The sequence below is a fragment of the Halteromyces radiatus genome (assembly GCF_025201355.1).
Source record: "Halteromyces radiatus strain CBS 162.75 chromosome Unknown BX664scaffold_3, whole genome shotgun sequence".
In the NCBI taxonomy this organism is placed as follows: domain Eukaryota; kingdom Fungi; phylum Mucoromycota; class Mucoromycetes; order Mucorales; family Cunninghamellaceae; genus Halteromyces; species Halteromyces radiatus.
This window is the reverse complement of record NW_026251689.1, coordinates 2909291-2928256: the sequence shown is the minus strand read 5'-3', so window position 1 is coordinate 2928256 and position 18966 is coordinate 2909291. Positions and strand designations below refer to the sequence as shown.

Below are 18966 nucleotides of genomic sequence, written 5' to 3'. Positions count from 1 at the left end.
AAATAAAAAAAAACCATTGTTTGACATCTTTCAAACACAAGGTAGAAATTCAATTGTTTGAAAAAGGATTGAAAAAAATTCATTGGTCAGCAACATTTCCATATCCAACAGTTCTATTCCAGGGCATCATATTCCGCGATTGACTAAAAGTTCGTTCAGATGGGGCACTTGTTGTTTTGAAGGAAAAGATAAGTCTGTTAGTGTATCATCGTAAAAAAAAAAAAAAAAAAAAAAGACATTTACCTTGTACTGCAAAGTAATCACGCACGATAGATGATAATGTTCTTTTAGTTTGGCAACACAGGATCCAATCGCAATGTTGATGTCCCTATCATTGGTTTGAAATTCTTCCAGAACGTCCAACAAATGATTGTAGAATGGTATAACTGTATTTAAAGTCGGATACGAGGAGGCACAGAGTACGGTGGTGATCTCTTGAAATGACTACAAGTGAATGGAATTTTGTTAATATTGTGGCACTATTTCTTATAACATCATTTTCTAGACTTACTCGAAACAAGGTACATAATTCTTCAATAATTGTCCATTCTTCAGGCAATAAATGAGCTGTGTCGACTTTAGCATAATTGGAGAGAGATGAGAAAGTTTTTTTTTTCATACTGAGGGCAATCTGCAGCATTACGTACGTACTATTCCAACGAGTTCTGACGTCGATGATTGGCTTAATATAAGAGACTTGATGGTTAGCGCATGCTTCACGTAAACGTCCTTAGAACAAGGCTGATCGGCGTACCATGACTACAGTTTTCCCGCATCTATTAAATAATTTGCAAGAATGTATTCGGTGCATCAGTATCCGCTATGTATAGTTTACCATTAAATATTGATATTACCTTGGTAATTACTACAGCAACATCTGATCCTTCAACGTTGTTCAAGTCATCAGCATAGTCATCGTCCGTATCATTGTCGTTTGAAAGTTGTCGTTGTTGACGATGTACAGGAATCAAGGCAGCGATAACAGCTTGCACAGCAAGGTTGGTCGAACGGGTTCTAAGAAGTTAACAGTCAGAGCTTTTAATACTACTATTTTCTTTTTTCTTTTTTTTTTTCTTTATTTTTACCAAGTTGATCGTCATCAAGGTGATACAACAAGCGATGACAACATTCCTTTCGGGTTATGGGTTCTTTGAATTTGGTTGTAGTAACTGAATCCGCAATTTCCATCACCTGGAAGGGCAAAACCTGTTCTGGACTTTTAATATTTCAACACTTTCCAACAGACTGCTAATGATAGGACACCATTCCTTGTACCTAGAGTATATACAGACACACAAAAAGAAAAAAAATCAATCTTTTACCATACTTTACATGATTATATAGTGAAAGACTTACGCGTTCATCTTTTTGTAACATATTGTTGACAAACTTTCCAATCCACTTTTCTCCTTTTGTCATCATTCTATAAAAATAAGAAGAATGTCAGTCCTAACGTTTTTTTTTTCTTTATGCTGTACCTGCCCAGATATGTCTTGAGAACAATTCTACCATCCTTGGTTTCAGCTTTATGTAATCAATCAAAGTTTCGAACTCCAAATGATAGGTTCCGCGGTTGCTGAAGAGATTGATTTATATTGATCAGTTGGAAATAATAACATAGATATAACGTTGGGAGATCGTGAAAGTAATAAAACAAAAAAGAAGTGGCAAACTAAGATATGTTTTACGGATGGATTGTGACATTTATACTAATGAAAAGGCCATAATGATATATAAGTAAAGAGGAATAACTACCTTAAAAAGGATAAATAGATAATAACTAATAGTTGGAAGAATGATGAGATCTAAAATAATAATGATAGAAGAAAAGGAGAGAAAAAAAAAAAGGATCATGTAAATAAAATTTACCCGTGTGTTGTAGCATTTCAGTATCCGATGCCGCGCGAAAATACATGTCAAAATATTCCAGGGCAACCTTCATGATGAATCAATACACCTATGATTACACATCAAATCAATAGAAAAGAAAAGTATCGAACTAAAAAAGGATGAAACAAAATAAAATAAAATTTGGTCACCCATCTAAAATATAGTGCAACGAAGCTTTAGCATCACATATCACTCTCTACGTATATTCTAGTGTCTAGAATTTTTTCTGACTTTCTCTCGTCTTTATTTTTATTTTATTTTATTTACTCGTTTTTTTTTTTTTATGTGAAGGGGTGATTATTCTTTCTTTTTCTGCGTTATGATTAGAGATTTGTTTTTATTAATATTTATGGTGATCCTTTTTTTATATTGCGGGAAATGGATGATTGATGATGTAGTTACTCTTTTCTTATTTATTGCAGTCTTCTTAATGACCATAGCTAAATCAATAATTTGATTGTTCTCAACCCCAAAACTTGCTTTTTTTTTTCCTCATTGTTTCTCTTTTCTATCATCTTCAAATTCATTTCCAAATTTTGGGTTATCATACAAATCATCATCACATTTTCGTTTTTTGTTTTATCTAAATAGAAACAGGTACTCACTACATAATTATTGTTACGTAAGCTTCGTCAATCGATAGTGATCAAAGACAAATCTTTTTGACAAACTTTTTTTTAAAGATCTCTTCCCGTTGAAATATTTGAACAAGTTGATGTCCAAACAATGATATGAATGAAAACTCATACGTTTGACATTTTTTTTTTATCAAATGATTATCTTTTTTATATAAATATACTCTTTTTTTTTTATTTATATATTTTCTATGAACATCAATTTTTTATCATTCTTTCTTATCATTAATAATCCAATAAATCAAAAATTTGTTTCTTCTTTTTGATGATAATTGGTTTTTTTTTTTTTTAATACTGTGATAAGATGAATAGATGAATATTGCAAATAATAATGATCAAGAGATAAGTAATATAAAGTGACCTTGATATGATTGTACGATAGGATAATAGTGAATAATAATAATAAATAAACAAAATGATAAAAATATGATTTTATTTAAATGAGAATGTAAAATAAAAAAAAAGATAATATAAGACACACTGACTAAAAGATTAAACTATAATAATTTCCATGATATAGATTTGAATTAAGAGATATATGCTTTTTTCCTGACTTGCCATTCCTTGTCCAATAGAAAAACCTATTGTATTTTCACAGAAAGAGTATTAAAAAAAACAATTTATTTCATAGTATGAGAAAACTAAAGAAGAAGAAGAAGGAAAGATAGTAAATGTATAATAAGTAAAGAGTGACTTTATAATATAGATTAGTAAAAGTAATGTATAATGGTAACTTACAATTGTTCATTGGTTAAGAAAAGAAAAGTAAAAAAAAAAAAAAAAAAGAGCAAAAGGGAAAAAAAAAAAAAAGGTAGGGAGCGCGCCAATTTCTTTTTTTTTTTTTGTCAGAGCTTTTTTTCAATCTCCAAATTTTTTTTGATCTCGAGGGACCAGACCTTTTTTTTTTTTTTTTGATCCAACATTCCACATTGAGACCGGACCTCGAAATTATTCCATTTATGGAAACCCTTTAGAATGAATTAAAAAAAAAGTAGAATGATGAATAATAAATAAATGATGATGATGATAATTTTTATTGAAACTATTAATAAATAATAATAAATAATAATATGATGATGATTATAATTTTATAACTAGTTGTAAAGATGAATATTACTTGTAGTATCATTTCTCTTATAATATGTACTTTGCTGACAAGTACCTTCTTTTTTTTTTTTTTTTTTTTTGTTCATACAGTAATAATCATAATAAACTACTAAGACTAACAAACAACACAAAAAACTACAATAGAATCAGATGGAATAATATAAAATAAAGATGATTTTTATTCAAAGTGTAATAAATAAATAAATAATAAACTAAATCAAATATAACAACAACATCATAAAGAGACCTATAAATAATAATAAAAAAAAGAGCGTTCCGAGTGAAGGACACTAGCCCAACACCTCAGCTAAAGGTAAGCGAGAGAGATAAAATAAGAAAAAAAACGGAAGGACAAAGGAAAGGGAAAGAAAAGAAAAAAAAAAGAGCTCTAACTTTAAATAGATTTAAAAAAAAAAATCACGGTTACAAAATTGGTAGAGCCAATCATAGCGCATCTTTCCTCTATTCACTTTTTCATATGAAAAAACAAACTACATTTTTGCATCCATTAATCTATTACTTTTCCTTCATCGTAACATTTATCTTTTTCGAGACTATCATTCGTATTACATATATGCATTATACGAGTAGGCGATTAAACCAAAACAGGCTATTTCTTTAAAAATCCGCATTATGCGATAGCTTATATTTTTAATATATGATGAAAAGAGTTTAGGATTCATGATCATCATATAGAGTTATCTTGATATCATCATCATCATCATCATCCGTTTACTTTTTTATTGTCCCTGAATTATTTTAAAATATCCCTTGTTAGTTTTCTTGGATTTCTAAACCAGTCAAACCTAACATATTAGAATGTGTAGATCGATTTAGTGTTGTACATGTCCTACTGCATAAAAAAATATCAATGTCCTTTTCTCATCATGACATTAAGTATCAATGCTCTTTTTTTCTCTTGTAAAGATATGATATATGTATATATCACTATTACTGCTATTATTATAAAAAAAAAAAAAAAAGGATAGAGAATGATACGTGGAGTTTGAAACGCATAAAAAATTATCTTATGAGCAGATAATTTTTACTTTTTTTTTTCTTTTTTCTTTCTTTTTCTTCCAACTCTTAAACTAAGTTTACTAACACACATATTACTCTTCCAATTATTTAGGTTATTCCTCTATTATATCTTCTCCTTTGGTGACCACCTCATTCACATCATCTCTTGTTGGAAGATGTTGTTTGGTAAGTAATGAGTGAATATAGACAAGTACATTATATACTTATACTTCTTTATATTATCTTCATTTCTTTACATCTTTGAATGGGTGAGTAAAAAAAGAAAAGTTATCTTACATTACCAAACTAAACTAATGTTATTTATATTATATAGACGTTAGAAGAGAACTCTATGTGGCTCCTAACAACAATCTATCGCCGTAAGTTTATATTGTATAAATAATAACTATGACAACAAGGATGAATAATTACTAAAGTCATTGTGATGTTTTTATAATATTAGCGTCTCGGGTTGAGAGAGAGTTTTCCAAAAATGGTGACATAGTAGAAGACTTCTTACTTTGCTGGCAAAACAAGAATACTCTATGTATGAAGGATGATGGTGGATCATAAAGAAAGGTAATAGTATCAATGAAATTCTCATAAATCAATCTTTCCTTTTTTAATATAACCATTCCTTTTTATACTAGGTATAATCGAAACCATATGAAGCTCTGATTGTAGCACCTCTTTGTCTTGTCAATATTCTACGGTTGGCTGATGGGGATAAACAAGGCATATATACAAGGAACAAGTACGGGCAAGACAAAAAAAAAAAAAAAGTAATGGATATGGTAGGCTGCTTTTGTGTGTTACTCTTTTACTCTTTTTTTGTAGCAAGCAAAGAAAGCAAGAACTATGTAAGTATACTCTATCTGTTTTTAAGCATATTTATATATGAACAATCTACTCATCCTCTCATTTCCTTTCTTTTCTAGTTCTCGATGGTTTAATAGATACTTGAATCCATTTGATATCTTTATTAGACTTTACTTTTGAACTGATTTGATGTTGAACCAATTTGATCTGTTATGATCTTCTCTTGAGGTTAGGTCTTGATCAAACCAGCTTTAACTGCAAATCATTAATATCAAAGTTGAGTTCAGCTTAAGCCAGCTCTCAACTGTAAGTCCAATCAAGATATCAAATGGATTCAAGTAGTCTGTGAATCATAATATCTATTCGACGGGTGGAAGGTAATATATAAAGAATATTATACAATGAATACAATATATAGTAGTTATTACTAAAGATCACTCTTTTTTTTTTTTCTATAGTAATTCTCTATGCTTGGTGATATCAAGTTGTATGGTTGGCAAGGAATATAAAAGGTTAGTAAAAAAAAAAAAAAATATTGGGAGTCAATATAGTTCTACCTCCTCGTGGTGGCTCCTGGGTAACGCTAAATGAACTATTGCCTTTAGTTTAGAAAATAGTGGAATAGATATAACGTATTTTATTCAGATGATGCTTTTATACACGTTCAAATAAACTTTTGTTTTCAATATAATTGTCCATCTCTTGTTTTTTTTTTTTTTTTTTTTTTTTTTTTTTTTTTTTGGTTGACTTATTTTACGATCGTATGTGCTGTGACACGACGATATATATATATATATTGACGTTAAAGATGATGATGGTCCTATCATGAAGATCTTGATGATGAAAAAAATTCATAATAAACTGATCTAATAAAAACAATCAACATTATGTTCAACATCTTTGATTGAATCGATGAGTTGACGGTAATAATAGTATGATTGAATACACACCTGTACTGTGGATGATAACAAGAAGTATGATCAGTAATGACAAAGCAATAAAGTGATAGTATGATCAAATGATTGGATGGTAGCTATTTATAAATATTTATTCATATTACTACAATAATAATAACCTGTTGTACGATGATTAAAAGAAAATAATGAAGTATGAATACGAATTTATCAATGTAAGAGTGTAACAAGGGTATTTTATACAAGTTAAACTAAATGACTAATGCTAACTATCCAAAAAAAAAAAAAAGAATCATCTTGACACGAACCAAATGGGAATTGAAAATCATCCTGCTTCCTTGTCTAACCAATAGAGATATTCCTCTGAGCAAAAGAACTTAAATTGACAAACTATGTTGATATGTTTACTACATAACAACCATCGAAATGAATCAGATATACCAACAAGAAGTACATACGGTACATCAAACTAATTGTTTTTTTTAAATAAAAGGTAAGAAGAATAAGTATACTGTATCCCATCGGTAAATACATTGATATTGATCTAATAATTCCTCAAATGCTTACCTAAAATCCGTCCATGTCGTAACTATACCTTCGTTCCTAAGCGCGCGTTCACGTAAATGAGAGATTGCAACTAACAAAATTTCCTAGTCGTCCATTTGAATACCTTATGCAGCCTTTTCAAAGACTTAATCCAAGTAATAAAAAGTTTTGACTATTTCTATCTATTCAGAATAAAGAGATGTCCGATAAATGAATAATAAAAAGAGTTCATAATATAAAATAAGATGAGATATATATATCAAACTTAAACTATCCAAAAATAAAACTAAATAATGTATAAAATAACTAGAATTATCGTAATATGTTGGAAGTAAAATAAAAAAAAAAAAATAAAAAAAAAAAAAAAAAAGGAAAAAGGAGAATTGAACTGCACGATGGAGGTAGGAAGACAAGAATTGGGAATCCGAATGATCGTCGGTTAAACCCTACGCCGTACAGAATTGGCCAATCATATCGCCGGAATTGCCAATACTAACTATATTACTAAACAAATATCACTTTACGTGTACGTAAAGAAGCTCTAGTGGCGTAATTGGTTAGCGCGTTCGGCTGTTAACCGAAAGGTACCCTTGAGCGTTTGCTTTTTTTGTAGTCGATTACTGGAAGACGAACGATTGTGATAATTGAAATATCCTTTTCACTATAAAAGCGGATCAACAACCGCGTAAAAATTTACCCGAGGAAGAATGAAATAAAAAAAGAAGTGGGGGCTTCAACGAGGATCGAACTCGTGACCTCACGCACCCAAAGCGTGAATGATACCACTACACCATGAAGCCCCAGGACGGAGGTTAAAGTTGTAAATCCAATATATAGCCAATATTAAAATGGAGCAATATGATTGGTGGAAAAAGAGCCGTTGTATGTTGTGATTGGATAGATTAATGCCGGGTCTTCCAGGTACCAGAGTGACAACATATGGAAAAATATGTCAAGTAGCTAGAAAAAAAGTGAAAACGCCATATTATAAAATGAGTTCTAATGAATACGAGTGATGATATCATGATTCATTTTTGTTTTATTCATGATATAATAAAAAAAAAAGGTATAAAAACTACATAACAAATAAAAAAATAATAAATAAAGTCAAACATTTTGATAACTACAATGTACAATAAAATAAAAGAATCAATGTAACTAATGTACTGTAAGCTTTGTTGGCATGTTAATCCGTCATCGGTATCCTACTATCGCACTCTATCTAATGTATTGTATCGTCCTGTCAACCTACTGTATGGATAGCCAACAAGTGTTAAACGAGAAGAGAATGAAAAAAAAGGAAGAGAATTGAGTAAAATGTTTGATAATGAAAATAATAAAAGGTACCTAAGGATAACGTTGTTGGTACTATAAATAAATCTATGATAATATAAAATATACTTCATTAGTATCAAAAGTGAAAAAAGAAAAAAGAAGGAAAGAAAAAAAGAGCGAGGTAATTGAAACAAGAAAACGACCAAACTTACCAAATAAAGTTAGCAGTTACTTGATGATAAAAATCCAAAATATATTTATATAAACTTATGTTTAACCTTTTCAAAGATAATAATAATAATAAATGTCTTTTTTTTTTTAATAAAGAATAAAGAAAAAAAGAATGTAAAAAAAAAAAAAAGAAATTAATGATTTATTCTTCTTATTATGTTTTTGTTAAATTTTTCATATTCACTTACCGCTTTATATATAAAAATAAAAAAAGAACCTTTTCTTTCCTTTTTCAATTTTTTTATTCTTTTTTTTTTTTTATAGATTCATTTATATCTGGTTCTCATGGAGACCCGATTATCCTTTCTTTTTATATTATTATTATTATCATGTATAGTTCAAGCTAGATCTTTTCAAAAAGGAGAAACTATTCCTCTTTTTTATACAAAGATCTTTTCACATCAAAAACAACTTACTTTCCCATATTCTTCGTTACCTTTCATCTGTCCACCTTATACACAAGAAAAATGGCAAGAAAGAAGTTTAGAAAGAACTTGGTTAACTTTGGATCAAGATATATCTGGCGATCGTCCTGTAAAAAGTGATTACAAGGTAAAGAAAAAAAAGTATAATAACACCTTTTTTTATTATCATCTAACCTCTTTCTTTTTTTTTTTTTTAAATAGATTATTGCATTAGAAAATAGTGAATGTTCAACTCTTTGTACTCAAAGTTGGACAGTAGCTGATGCAATGAAAGCTAAAGAATTGATTCAAAATGATTATCAAGTAGAATGGTAATAATATAATATAATATATAAAGATACTAATTGTTCTTTTTTTTTTTTTTTTTTTGACAGGTGGTTAGATGATATCCCAAGTGCTACAGCCTCTTATACCAATGAAATCAGTACGCGTGTTTATCGTGTTGGCTTTCCTCTTGGACAAATCATTGTAAGTAATATGAATTTAAATTTATCTTCTATTACTAAAATTATTATTATAGGATGGGAATGTATATATCAACAATCATGTCACTTTCAATATTCTTTACGGTATAAACAAAGATAACAATAAAATAGATATTATTGGATTTGAAGTTTATCCTGAATCGTAAGTCATATTAATAATAATAATAATAATAATAATAATAATAATAATAAAAACAATCAATTGATGATGATGATGATGATTAGGATGAAAGCGGATGACTGTCAACGTAAAACGATTGATCATACTATGCAACAAGTAACTGAACGACGTAGTAGTGTTACTTTTACATATACTGTCAAATGGAAACAAATACAATCAATGCCTCAACCAAATCCTTGGGATATGTTTTTAATTCCTCCTGATGTTGACACTCATTTTATTGCTACTATAAATATGGCTATCATGATATTATTATTATCTTTGGTAATTGGTGTGATTATGATGAAAACTCTCAAAAAAGAAGTGGTATCACATGATGAAGTAAGTCAAAGTTTTTACTAAAAAAAAAAAAAAAAAAAAAAAAAAAAAAAAAAAAGATGATATTAAAACTCTCCATTTTTTAATTTTAGATACATGATGATTTTGAAGATGTGGTTGGATGGAGATTAGTACATCGTGATGTTTTTCGTCGTCCTATTTATGGTGGATTACTGGCACCAATGATTGGAACTGGTCTTCAAGTCTTTATTGTTATTTCCATTATTATTGGTAAGTTCAAAGGGAATAAATAGAATGAATGACTCACTTCTATATGTAATAGGATCAATTTACAAAGGATGGACATATCCTGCAAAACCTGGATCTTTGATATCTTTATTCATTCAATTCTATATTTTTTCAAGGTATATATATATATATATATATATATCATCCTTTTTTTCTTTTTACAGAATACTCATCTTCTTTTTTTTTATTTTTTAGTTCTATTGCTGGTTATTGGAGTTCTAGGGTACATAAAGCTTTTCGTGGAAAATCATGGATGTTTAATGCTATCTTGGTAAAATTATATTTTTATATATTTTATAAAAAAAAAAAAAGAAAAAGAAAAACTAATATCATTTTCATTTTGAATGAATAAATAGACATCTCTTATGTTACCTGGATTTATATTTATTTGTCTATTTATTGAAAGTTTCTTTGCTTGGTCAGCAGAATCATCTTTGGCTATTTCTTTTCGTGGTTGGGTGACATTGATATTATTATGGATTCTAGTGGTGATGCCTCTTACACTGATTGGAGCTTACTTTGGTGAAAAATGTGATAGAATTGAACATCCTGTACGAACATCTCAAATGCCAAGATTAATTCCAAAGAAAAGATGGTATCAACAATATAGTATGAGGTAAGTGATAATAATAATAATAATAATAATGATTGAATTATTAAATTTATATGTTTTATAGTCTTCTTTTAGGAGGAGTGATACCTTTTGCTATTGTATTTGTAGATCTGAATGAATTATTAAAATCAAGATGCAATGGTGAATTCTATTTTGCAATTCCTCATTTTGTATTGACATGTATGGTGATGTCATTAACAACAGCTCAAGTATCAGTGATATTGATATTTTTCCAACTTTGTAATGAGGTAAATGAATCAAATGAATGAGAATGATTTTTATTTATATTTATATTTTATTATATAGGATTATCATTGGTGGTGGATGTCTTTTATGATTGGTGGTTCTTCATCTATGTATATGTTTATGTAAGTTTTTTTTTTTTTTTTTTTAAATATTCAAATATAAAATTAAACAAAATCTTTTTTTTTTTTTATTTAATAAGATATGGATTGATATATTATATGACAAAAACAAATATGAATGGATTTTATGGTGGAATGATTTATCTGATTCAATTATTATTGGGATGTGTATTGACTGGATTATCCACTGGTTCTATTGGATTCTTTAGTGCTTATTGGATGATTAGAAGAATATATTCAGCTGTCAAGGTAATAAAAATAAAAATGTGAATTATTCATTGGCTAATTTTTATTTTTACAGATGGATTGATAGGATCACACGCCGCTGATCACCAAAAATAGATTTATCTTTCTTCCGCGGAACAATCATCTCCCTCCCTTCTTGTAGAATATTTCAATTACGCTTTTTATCAAAATAATAATAATAAAAAAAAATTGTCTCCTTTTATTTTTTTTTTCCTTCTTTTTTCTCTTTTCTCTCTATTGTTTATAGATAATTTATTGTATTATTATTATTATTATTACTTTTTCTTACTAATGTCAACGAATGTCAATGTTTTTCAATTACCTTCACCCATGGCTTCACCTCCACGATCTTGTTCACCAACAAAAGGATTTGATACATATAATGCCATGCTTACACCAAAAGACGAAAAAAAACAAAAGATTGACAAGAAGAAAAAACAACCATCACTATTATCAATACTTGAAAAATATATTTCTGATTTAGAAGGACGTGACAAGTCGATCAAGATCATTCAATATACATTCAAGATCTTATTACATTATCAACTCGTAGATAAAAAACGATGGACAACTATGGTCAGTCATTTTTCACAAACTCGTAAAATTTTACGGGTCGGTCACTGGCTCGGTACAATTCAAGAAATGCATCAACTTTTATTATCATCATCCAATCGATCTTTTTTATCTCTCTTAGCAAAATGGTGTACATTATGGATTACGCTTGGAAATGAAGTGGCTGATGATTTATTTTGTTTTTACAAGATGGGTGTTTTTGGTCCTTCTCTAGGCAAAAAGGCAGAAAAGATCTCTATTTATTGTTGGTTTATTGGAATTTGGATTGATTTTAGATCAAATATCATGACATTACAGAAATTGTTACAACAACAAAAAGAAGAGGATCAACAAAAAATCTTTTTGACTAAAATCTCTTGTACAAAATTATTAATGGATGGTATCTTTTGTGGTAAGTTTTGATTATTATTATTATTATTAAAAATATATATATATTAAAAAAGGATGATCACTCATTATTATTATTTTAGCTTGTGATATATGGGAACCTTCTTTCTCTCCTGTTGTACAAGCTTGGTCAGGATTCTTTAGTGGTTCTTTATCAGGTTATAAACTTTGGTACAAGATAAAATCAACTTAGATAATTCCCCTCCATATATTTTTCATCATCTCATTCTTTTATATTTTCATACCCTAACTTTTATCAAATAATAAACTATTTATTTATCTATTTTTATTTTGTGGTACAATCAGGTACAATGGTACTTTTTTCGGGGATAAAAAAAAAAAAAAACGAAGCATTTCTTTTTCTTTTTTTTTTTTTTCTTTTTCCGTATTTATGCGTCAAAGATTTCTTGGCCATTTTATATCACAATTTTCTTTTTCTATTTTTCAATACAGAATGCATCATCATATTACCATTGGCAAACAAACAATTCCTGTAATCAGTCAAGTTGTTTCGCAAGATACTTTGGATAAAGTGATGACGTTTCAACCATTTCAAGATTGGGTGCGTACTTTTGACAAGGAACAAATTGATCATCATGAAGAAATGGACGTGACTGAGATTGACATTCAAAACGTAGATATATTTGGATCGGGCAAGATTGGATTTGTCAAATTCAAGGTTAATGTCAAGTTGAAAGCTACTGGACAGAATGCTCCAGGTATCGTGTTTATGGTAAAATTACTCTTTATTGAAAAAAAGAATAACATCCATATTATTCATGGTTTATTCCTAATATTTATACTCTCTCTCTCTATATATATAGCGAGGTGGAGCGGTGTCAATGATGTTATTACTACAATCAGAAGACGACAAGACTCAAGACGACAAGATTATTCTCACTCTTCAACCAAGAATACCAGTTCCAAGTTATAATTTTCCTGAACTTCCTGCTGGTATGTTGGATGCAAGTGGGGATTTTGCAGGTGCAGCTTCCAAGGAAATTTATGAAGAAACTGGTAATTAAAAAAAAAAAAAAAAAGAAAGATGAATGAATGATAGATGGTTCATTCTTGATCCATTTTTTTTTAATTTATCAACTAGGACTGACTATTCATGAATCTGAATTGATCGATTTGACGGAAAAAGCATATGGTGATCAATGGAAAGGGGTATATCCTTCAGCTGGAGGATCTGGTAAAGATACAAAAAAAAAAAAAAAAAAGAAAAGAAAATGATGATTTTTATTATTTATTTTTAACATATAGATGAATTTTTAAGACTCTTCCTTTGTTATAAAAAGATGAAACAACAGGATATTGATGCTTTGGAAGGGAAATTGACTGGATTACGACAAGAAGGTGAAAATATTACACTTAGATTAGTCTCATTCAAGGATGCATGGAAATCATCTCCAGATGCCAAATTATTATGTAGTTTAACTTTATATGCTGAATTGAAGAAATTGAATTTGATTTGAAATAATAATAATAAAAAAAGAAAGATTTTGAATGACCGAACAAACTTACTTCTTTTTTCTCTTTATCACTTTTTTTTTTTATTTTTATAATGTCAGACATTGATCACTTTTCTCTTTTACTTGATGATTCTGACAACTTTCTTCCAAGAGTTGAAGAGGTAAGAACTATTATAATATGATCAATATAGTTGATTCATCTCTCCTTTTTTTTAGATTCTAAAAGATATATTTGACCATTTTGATGAGGTAAGATATTATCTCCATGACGAGATCATAGTAGACTAAACTATTCTCTCTTTATATATATATATATAATCTTGTTTTTATAATGGTGATAGGATAAGGATAATCTTTGGAATACAAAAGAATTACAAGCGTTTGCTGAAGCCACTAATGGACGACCTGTAAGTATTTACTGTTAAAGTACGTATGATTATTCCACGTGTCATCCTTCTAAATTCCAACATTATTAGTTTGACAAATCTTCTCTTGAAGTAAGTAATAGTTATGCGTTATGAAGGGATGATATTGATTGATTGATTTTTTTTTTTGTAGGAAATTGCGGAATCATTTGATGTAGATAAGGAAAACAATTTGACTTTTAGAGGTTTTTATGAAATGTATCATATCCAAACTTTATCAGATCCTGAAGAAACTTTGAATGATTTCAAGAAACGTAAGTAACAAATTTATAAATATATGATCTAACTATATATATTATATTATAATAGATGGATATGATGATAAATTAGAACTTGTGACATCTCGAACTCGCGATGAAACTCCAAAAGAACCCATTGAACAGGATTAGATTTTATATAGTTACCATGATGTAGCATTTCATTCCCCAATTAACAGAAATAAAATACATTCGGACTTGAAAATGGTGGATTTCAGTTGTGTGCATTTTTTTTTTTTTTACCATTTTTTTTTCCCTCTTGTTTGTTCTCTTTCTTTTCTCTCTCTCTTTCTCTCGTTCCTTTTTTCTCTCTCTTTTTTTTTATATTATTAGTTCACTTTTTTGATGATCCCATCAAAATTGAAAAGAGAACAAAAGTTGAATACTGTTTTATCTGAACATCAAGAAAAGCGGCAACGAACATTAGATACTGAAGGTAAGTTATCTAAATTGGGCAAATGAATGGACAACAATCAAAATACCAGAGAGGGGGGCAAAAAAAAGGGTTACGTGTACGACATACCAAAAAAAAAAAGGGAAACTTCATATATTTTTTTTTCTTTTCTTTCTCTCTCTCACTCTTTTTATATACTATTTTAAGATACAACAATGACACAAAACGATTCCCAAAATGTAGGCTCTCAAATGTCTCTTGAATACACTAACAAGGTCGATAAGGATGATTCATTATCTGAAGAAATTGAAAACGACGGGAATATTACTGCATTAGATTCTCCACAGGTATTTTTTTTTTTTTTGAATATTTTCAAAAATGCTTAATTTAAACTCACTATTTTCTAAATTTCAAAGATTACCCAAATACTAGAACAATGCAAAATCTTAGTGATTGGTGCTGGTGGACTTGGTTGTGAAATACTCAAAAATTTAGCTCTTACTGGTTTCAAGCAAATTCATGTCATTGATATGGACACCATTGACATTAGCAATTTGAATAGACAATTTCTCTTTCGGTAAATATGAACTTTTACTAGTTATATTCAACCTTCATTGTTTTTTTTTTCTAAACTTGTATAGGCAAAAGGATATTGGGAAATCAAAGGCAATAGTGGCGGCAGAATTTGTGATGAATCGCGTTCCTGGAGTGAAAATAGAGCCGTAAGCTATTTTTTTTTTTTTTTACTTTTTATTTTTGAATGACTTTCATGACTGATCAATGATTTAATATAGTTACTTTGGAAAGATTCAAGATAAGGATGATGATTATTACAGACAATTTCAAATTGTGGTATGTGGATTGGATTCAGTGGAAGCGCGTCGTTGGATCAATGCAAAATTGGTGGACATGGTGGATGAAGATGATCCTGAAAGTTGGAAACCCCTCATTGATGGTGGTACAGAAGGTATAACATCGTTATAAAATTACAAATTTTGATTCTCACTTGCTGAACAAAATTCTAATAGGATTCAAAGGCCAAGCGCGTGTGATACTCCCGACAATGACTTCTTGCTATGAATGTTCACTGGATATGCTCAATAAAGGAACAACCTATCCGATTTGTACTATTGCCAATACCCCTCGATTACCGGAGCATTGTATAGAATGGGCTTCTGTATTAGAATGGCCTAGAGTATGGGGTAAGTTTACAAAAATGTGAATTATAGTGAGTAGATAACAATCTATATATATATATATATTTTTATTTAGGAGAAACGAAATGTGACAATGACAATCCTGAACATATACAATGGCTTTATGAAAAGGCACAAATCCGTGCACAACAATTCAACATCACTGGCATTACATATTCCTTAACTCAAGGCGTAGTCAAAAATATCATCCCTGCCATTGCTTCCACTAATGCTGTCATCGCCGCCTCATGTTGTAACGAAGCCTTCAAAATCGCAACCAACGCTGCTCCTTATCTCAACAACTATATGATGTATACCGGCAATGATGGTGTCTATACCTTTACCTTTGAACATCAAAAAAAACCTGAATGTCCAGTCTGTGGTAACGCTTCCATGTCTGCTGAATTGGATCCAAGAATGACATTATCGGATTTGATGGAATGGTTAAATGAAAAACCCGAAACGTAAGTGTCTCACCTTAATTGACCAGAATATATTGAATGATTTTTTTTTTTTTTTTTTTTTTTTTTGGATGAATAGACAATTGAAGAAACCAAGTTTAAGGACAGCCACTACATCATTATATATGCAAGCACCTCCTGTATTAGAAAAAGCGACAAGAGCAAATCTTGACAAGGCGATTGGGGATCTTATAGAAAATGGGGATTTTATCACCGTCACCGATGCTGCTTTGCCGGTCAGTCTACAAATCAAGGTCCATTGGAAATCATTAGCATAGATCTTTTTTATTGTCCATATTATAATAAAAAATATGATTGTACACCACTGTAATTTTTTTTTTTTTTGTAATTTAACTCCAGGAGATACGAATAACAAAAGATAAAACGAAAACAGAATCTTTTTTTTTTTTATTCATCAAATAAAAGAAAAAAAAAGTATACAATGTTTTGTATAATAATAATAAAAAAAAAGAGGATATGAATCAAAAGGGATAATAACTACTATAAAACGCAGTTTTCAAAATAAAATAAAAATATAACTAAAACTACATGTCTACAAGAAGTAATCAGGGGTGCGCCGGGTAACATTAGGTTCACCTTTCCTAGGAGCAGGATCGAATTGTAAACTATAGAATAAAAAGTAAGTTAATTTATCTGTATATGATTTTTATCAAACTTTCACTTACAATGATGATTTCAAACGTTCATCGATTTCCATGATGGCAGCTTGATTTCCACAACGATAACAATAATTGGGTGCACTGAAGATGGTGACGACATTTCGATCATGACTCCAATTGTATCCCTATAATAATAATAATAAAAAGTCAGTGGACATTCTCTCTTTATTATTATAATTTCTTACTTCCATCACCAATTGATGTGCTCTTGCCACTAAAGTCAAGTTATTCGTATGATTGAACGCCTCGGAAATGTCTTGACCAAATGTATAACCAGCACCACGAGGTGAGATACCCCATCCACAACGATCATCAGGATCTGACCATAAGAGATCACACATTGGACCTTCATGAGGTACTTCTTGAATACGATCTTGCGATCGAATTTGATCTATTGTATCGATAGATGGTGATAAACCGCCATGGAGACAAAAGATCTAATATCAAAAAAAAAATCAGTCACTCATCATTCAAGATATTGAATAAAGACTTACTTGATTTTCAATCAGGGCTGTTAAAGGAAGATAATCAAACAAATCAGTAAACATTTTCCATACATTGGCATTTCCATATTTCCGCAAACATTCATCATAAAAACCATATACTTGAGTGATTTGACGAGATTCATGATTTCCTCGTAAGATGGTGACTCGATCCTTGTATCGTACTTTCAACGCTACCAGTAAAGATACCGTTTCTACAGAGTAATATCCACGATCGACATAATCCCCCATGAATAAATAGTTTGTATCTGGTAAATTCCCTCCAATTCGAAATAATTCCTGCAAATCATGGAATTGCCCATGGATATCACCTAATGGAATAATAATAATAATAATAAAAAGACATTAGAATATATCATTAATAACATTCTTTTTTTTTTCTTTTTCTTTTTTCTTTTATTTTTTTACAGAGTCATTCGTTTTTCGCTTTACCACACACTGTAACTGGACATCGAACTGGTTGAACATTGCTTTCAGATATGAGGATTTCACGAGCCTATCAAACAGAAGAGATAACAAAAAAGGCAAAGTTTAGTCTTTGTTAATTGAGTTAAGGAATATTCTTTCTCATCGGGTAATATATTTCTCTCAAATATTCAATTTACCTTATCACAAAGTTTTTGTACATCACTTTCTGATAATTGTTTGCATTCTGAAAGTTGTGAAATCCAAGCGTCCACATCAGCAACAGAGCTTATAGCAGTCATTTTGTATATCGATGAATATATTGCTGTGTATAGTGTTGAAATGTATTATAAATGTATGGAACTAGAGAGTATCAATACAAGGGAACGCGTTTAAAACTTTGTTATAGTTAAGGCTGTTTAGTACCATAAAAAGAGTCAAAGGTTATTGTTTTTGTTCCCTACTTACTATAGTGGTCAAAACGCTGTAACGTTCAATAAAAAAAAAAAAAACTTAATAACGGACAGAGAGAAGAAGAAGAAAAAAAAAAGACCGTTTACTAAGTGAATGAAAAAGAATGAGAGAAAAAAAAAAAAATGCGAAAGCCAAAGAGATGAAGAAGGGTAAATTATCGTGGGGTTTCAATCACCGAACAATTGACATTGTGACGTGTTGTATTCTTATACAAAATTTCCCACTTTTTTTTTTTGTAACAAAAAAAAAAAAAAAAAGGAATCCCTTATTCGTTCTTTTTTTTTTTTTTTTTTTCTCTCACCTGCTCGCTGTCTTTTTCTTGCTGCTGCAATAAAAAAAAAAAAGTAAGCTATCCATACCACAACAAAAATAAAAAATATTCTTAGTCGTTTTTCTTTTAAGTGTTGTTCTCTTCTC

General features: G+C 29.7%; 8 protein-coding genes and 2 non-coding genes across 10 annotated transcripts; 7 read left to right on the top strand and 3 right to left on the bottom strand.

Moving 5' to 3' along the window:
- Window positions 1-155: 155 nt before the first annotated feature.
- BX664DRAFT_385013 (uncharacterized protein) lies at window positions 156-1885 on the bottom strand (the record flags this gene model as incomplete). The annotated part of the gene is made up of 9 exons (XM_051549217.1): window positions 156-194; window positions 244-444; window positions 512-576; window positions 648-759; window positions 855-1014; window positions 1192-1268; window positions 1357-1423; window positions 1479-1524; window positions 1870-1885. The coding sequence occupies 9 exons, from the start codon at window positions 1883-1885 to the stop codon at window positions 156-158; spliced, it is 783 nt and encodes a 260-aa protein (XP_051402060.1).
- Window positions 1886-4519: 2634 nt separating this feature from the next.
- On the top strand, window positions 4520-5434 carry BX664DRAFT_385012 (uncharacterized protein; the record flags this gene model as incomplete). The annotated part of the gene is made up of 6 exons (XM_051549216.1): window positions 4520-4553; window positions 4765-4838; window positions 4987-5032; window positions 5116-5231; window positions 5303-5387; window positions 5410-5434. The coding sequence occupies 4 exons, from the start codon at window positions 4520-4522 to the stop codon at window positions 5223-5225; spliced, it is 264 nt and encodes an 87-aa protein (XP_051402059.1). The 3' UTR covers window positions 5226-5231; window positions 5303-5387; window positions 5410-5434.
- A 2035-nt stretch (window positions 5435-7469) lies between these two features.
- BX664DRAFT_t57 lies at window positions 7470-7528 on the top strand. Its single transcript has one exon. It is a non-coding gene; the product is annotated as a tRNA-Asn (tRNA).
- Window positions 7529-7659: 131 nt separating this feature from the next.
- BX664DRAFT_t54 lies at window positions 7660-7731 on the bottom strand. The gene has a single exon. It is a non-coding gene; the product is annotated as a tRNA-Pro (tRNA).
- A 956-nt stretch (window positions 7732-8687) lies between these two features.
- On the top strand, window positions 8688-11516 carry BX664DRAFT_330099 (uncharacterized protein). Its single transcript, XM_051544921.1, has 13 exons — window positions 8688-8989; window positions 9064-9173; window positions 9237-9330; window positions 9383-9489; window positions 9573-9849; window positions 9939-10077; window positions 10130-10211; window positions 10291-10366; window positions 10452-10711; window positions 10773-10956; window positions 11015-11076; window positions 11154-11322; window positions 11375-11516. Exons 1-13 carry the CDS (start codon window positions 8723-8725, stop codon window positions 11381-11383), a joined length of 1836 nt encoding a protein of 611 aa, XP_051402058.1. The 5' UTR covers window positions 8688-8722; the 3' UTR covers window positions 11384-11516.
- Window positions 11517-11520: 4 nt separating this feature from the next.
- Window positions 11521-12568, top strand: BX664DRAFT_330097 (peroxisomal biogenesis factor 11-domain-containing protein). The gene is made up of 2 exons (XM_051544920.1): window positions 11521-12283; window positions 12363-12568. The coding sequence occupies exons 1-2, from the start codon at window positions 11611-11613 to the stop codon at window positions 12470-12472; spliced, it is 783 nt and encodes a 260-aa protein (XP_051402057.1). The 5' UTR covers window positions 11521-11610; the 3' UTR covers window positions 12473-12568.
- A 75-nt stretch (window positions 12569-12643) lies between these two features.
- BX664DRAFT_110890 (NUDIX family hydrolase) lies at window positions 12644-14135 on the top strand. Its single transcript, XM_051539704.1, has 6 exons — window positions 12644-13012; window positions 13104-13296; window positions 13382-13474; window positions 13546-13915; window positions 13971-14003; window positions 14096-14135. The coding sequence occupies exons 1-4, from the start codon at window positions 12671-12673 to the stop codon at window positions 13755-13757; spliced, it is 840 nt and encodes a 279-aa protein (XP_051402056.1). The 5' UTR covers window positions 12644-12670; the 3' UTR covers window positions 13758-13915; window positions 13971-14003; window positions 14096-14135.
- BX664DRAFT_330091 (uncharacterized protein) lies at window positions 13809-14648 on the top strand. The gene is made up of 6 exons (XM_051544919.1): window positions 13809-13915; window positions 13971-14003; window positions 14096-14161; window positions 14231-14251; window positions 14313-14433; window positions 14489-14648. The coding sequence occupies exons 1-6, from the start codon at window positions 13847-13849 to the stop codon at window positions 14566-14568; spliced, it is 390 nt and encodes a 129-aa protein (XP_051402055.1). The 5' UTR covers window positions 13809-13846; the 3' UTR covers window positions 14569-14648.
- A 62-nt stretch (window positions 14649-14710) lies between these two features.
- BX664DRAFT_278685 (uncharacterized protein) lies at window positions 14711-16818 on the top strand. Its single transcript, XM_051541416.1, has 8 exons — window positions 14711-14872; window positions 15038-15177; window positions 15247-15407; window positions 15472-15552; window positions 15625-15797; window positions 15859-16032; window positions 16103-16490; window positions 16567-16818. The coding sequence occupies exons 1-8, from the start codon at window positions 14782-14784 to the stop codon at window positions 16763-16765; spliced, it is 1407 nt and encodes a 468-aa protein (XP_051402054.1). The 5' UTR covers window positions 14711-14781; the 3' UTR covers window positions 16766-16818.
- A 123-nt stretch (window positions 16819-16941) lies between these two features.
- On the bottom strand, window positions 16942-18622 carry BX664DRAFT_278683 (serine/threonine-protein phosphatase 2A catalytic subunit alpha isoform). Its single transcript, XM_051541415.1, has 7 exons — window positions 18544-18622; window positions 18276-18473; window positions 18103-18166; window positions 17662-17981; window positions 17353-17604; window positions 17174-17292; window positions 16942-17113 (listed from the first exon to the last, which is right to left on the bottom strand). The coding sequence occupies exons 2-7, from the start codon at window positions 18375-18377 to the stop codon at window positions 17041-17043; spliced, it is 930 nt and encodes a 309-aa protein (XP_051402053.1). The 5' UTR covers window positions 18378-18473; window positions 18544-18622; the 3' UTR covers window positions 16942-17040.
- Window positions 18623-18966: the final 344 nt, after the last annotated feature.

Excerpts from the sequence above, each read along its gene's own strand:
- BX664DRAFT_278685 (XM_051541416.1), top strand. The coding sequence starts at position 14,782 with ATGATCCCATCAAAATTGAAAAGAGAACAAAAGTTGAATACTGTTTTA. Across the intron at positions 15,408-15,471 it reads AATAGACAATTTCTCTTTCG|GCAAAAGGATATTGGGAAAT; the intron begins GTAAATATGAAC and ends AAACTTGTATAG. Across the intron at positions 16,033-16,102 it reads AGAATGGCCTAGAGTATGGG|GAGAAACGAAATGTGACAAT; the intron begins GTAAGTTTACAA and ends ATTTTTATTTAG.
- BX664DRAFT_330091 (XM_051544919.1), top strand. The coding sequence starts at position 13,847 with ATGTCAGACATTGATCACTTTTCTCTTTTACTTGATGATTCTGACAAC. Across the intron at positions 14,004-14,095 it reads TATTTGACCATTTTGATGAG|GATAAGGATAATCTTTGGAA; the intron begins GTAAGATATTAT and ends TAATGGTGATAG. Across the intron at positions 14,162-14,230 it reads AAGCCACTAATGGACGACCT|TTTGACAAATCTTCTCTTGA; the intron begins GTAAGTATTTAC and ends CAACATTATTAG.
- BX664DRAFT_110890 (XM_051539704.1), top strand. The coding sequence starts at position 12,671 with ATGCGTCAAAGATTTCTTGGCCATTTTATATCACAATTTTCTTTTTCT. Across the intron at positions 13,013-13,103 it reads CTCCAGGTATCGTGTTTATG|CGAGGTGGAGCGGTGTCAAT; the intron begins GTAAAATTACTC and ends CTATATATATAG. Across the intron at positions 13,475-13,545 it reads TCCTTCAGCTGGAGGATCTG|ATGAATTTTTAAGACTCTTC; the intron begins GTAAAGATACAA and ends TTTAACATATAG.
- BX664DRAFT_330097 (XM_051544920.1), top strand. The coding sequence starts at position 11,611 with ATGTCAACGAATGTCAATGTTTTTCAATTACCTTCACCCATGGCTTCA. Across the intron at positions 12,284-12,362 it reads AATGGATGGTATCTTTTGTG|CTTGTGATATATGGGAACCT; the intron begins GTAAGTTTTGAT and ends TTATTATTTTAG.
- BX664DRAFT_330099 (XM_051544921.1), top strand. The coding sequence starts at position 8,723 with ATGGAGACCCGATTATCCTTTCTTTTTATATTATTATTATTATCATGT. Across the intron at positions 8,990-9,063 it reads CTGTAAAAAGTGATTACAAG|ATTATTGCATTAGAAAATAG; the intron begins GTAAAGAAAAAA and ends TTTTTTAAATAG. Across the intron at positions 10,367-10,451 it reads GGATGTTTAATGCTATCTTG|ACATCTCTTATGTTACCTGG; the intron begins GTAAAATTATAT and ends ATGAATAAATAG.
- BX664DRAFT_278683 (XM_051541415.1), bottom strand. The coding sequence starts at position 18,377 with ATGACTGCTATAAGCTCTGTTGCTGATGTGGACGCTTGGATTTCACAA. Across the intron at positions 17,605-17,661 it reads CAGCCCTGATTGAAAATCAA|ATCTTTTGTCTCCATGGCGG; the intron begins GTAAGTCTTTAT and ends TTTTGATATTAG. Across the intron at positions 17,293-17,352 it reads CACATCAATTGGTGATGGAA|GGATACAATTGGAGTCATGA; the intron begins GTAAGAAATTAT and ends TTATTATTATAG.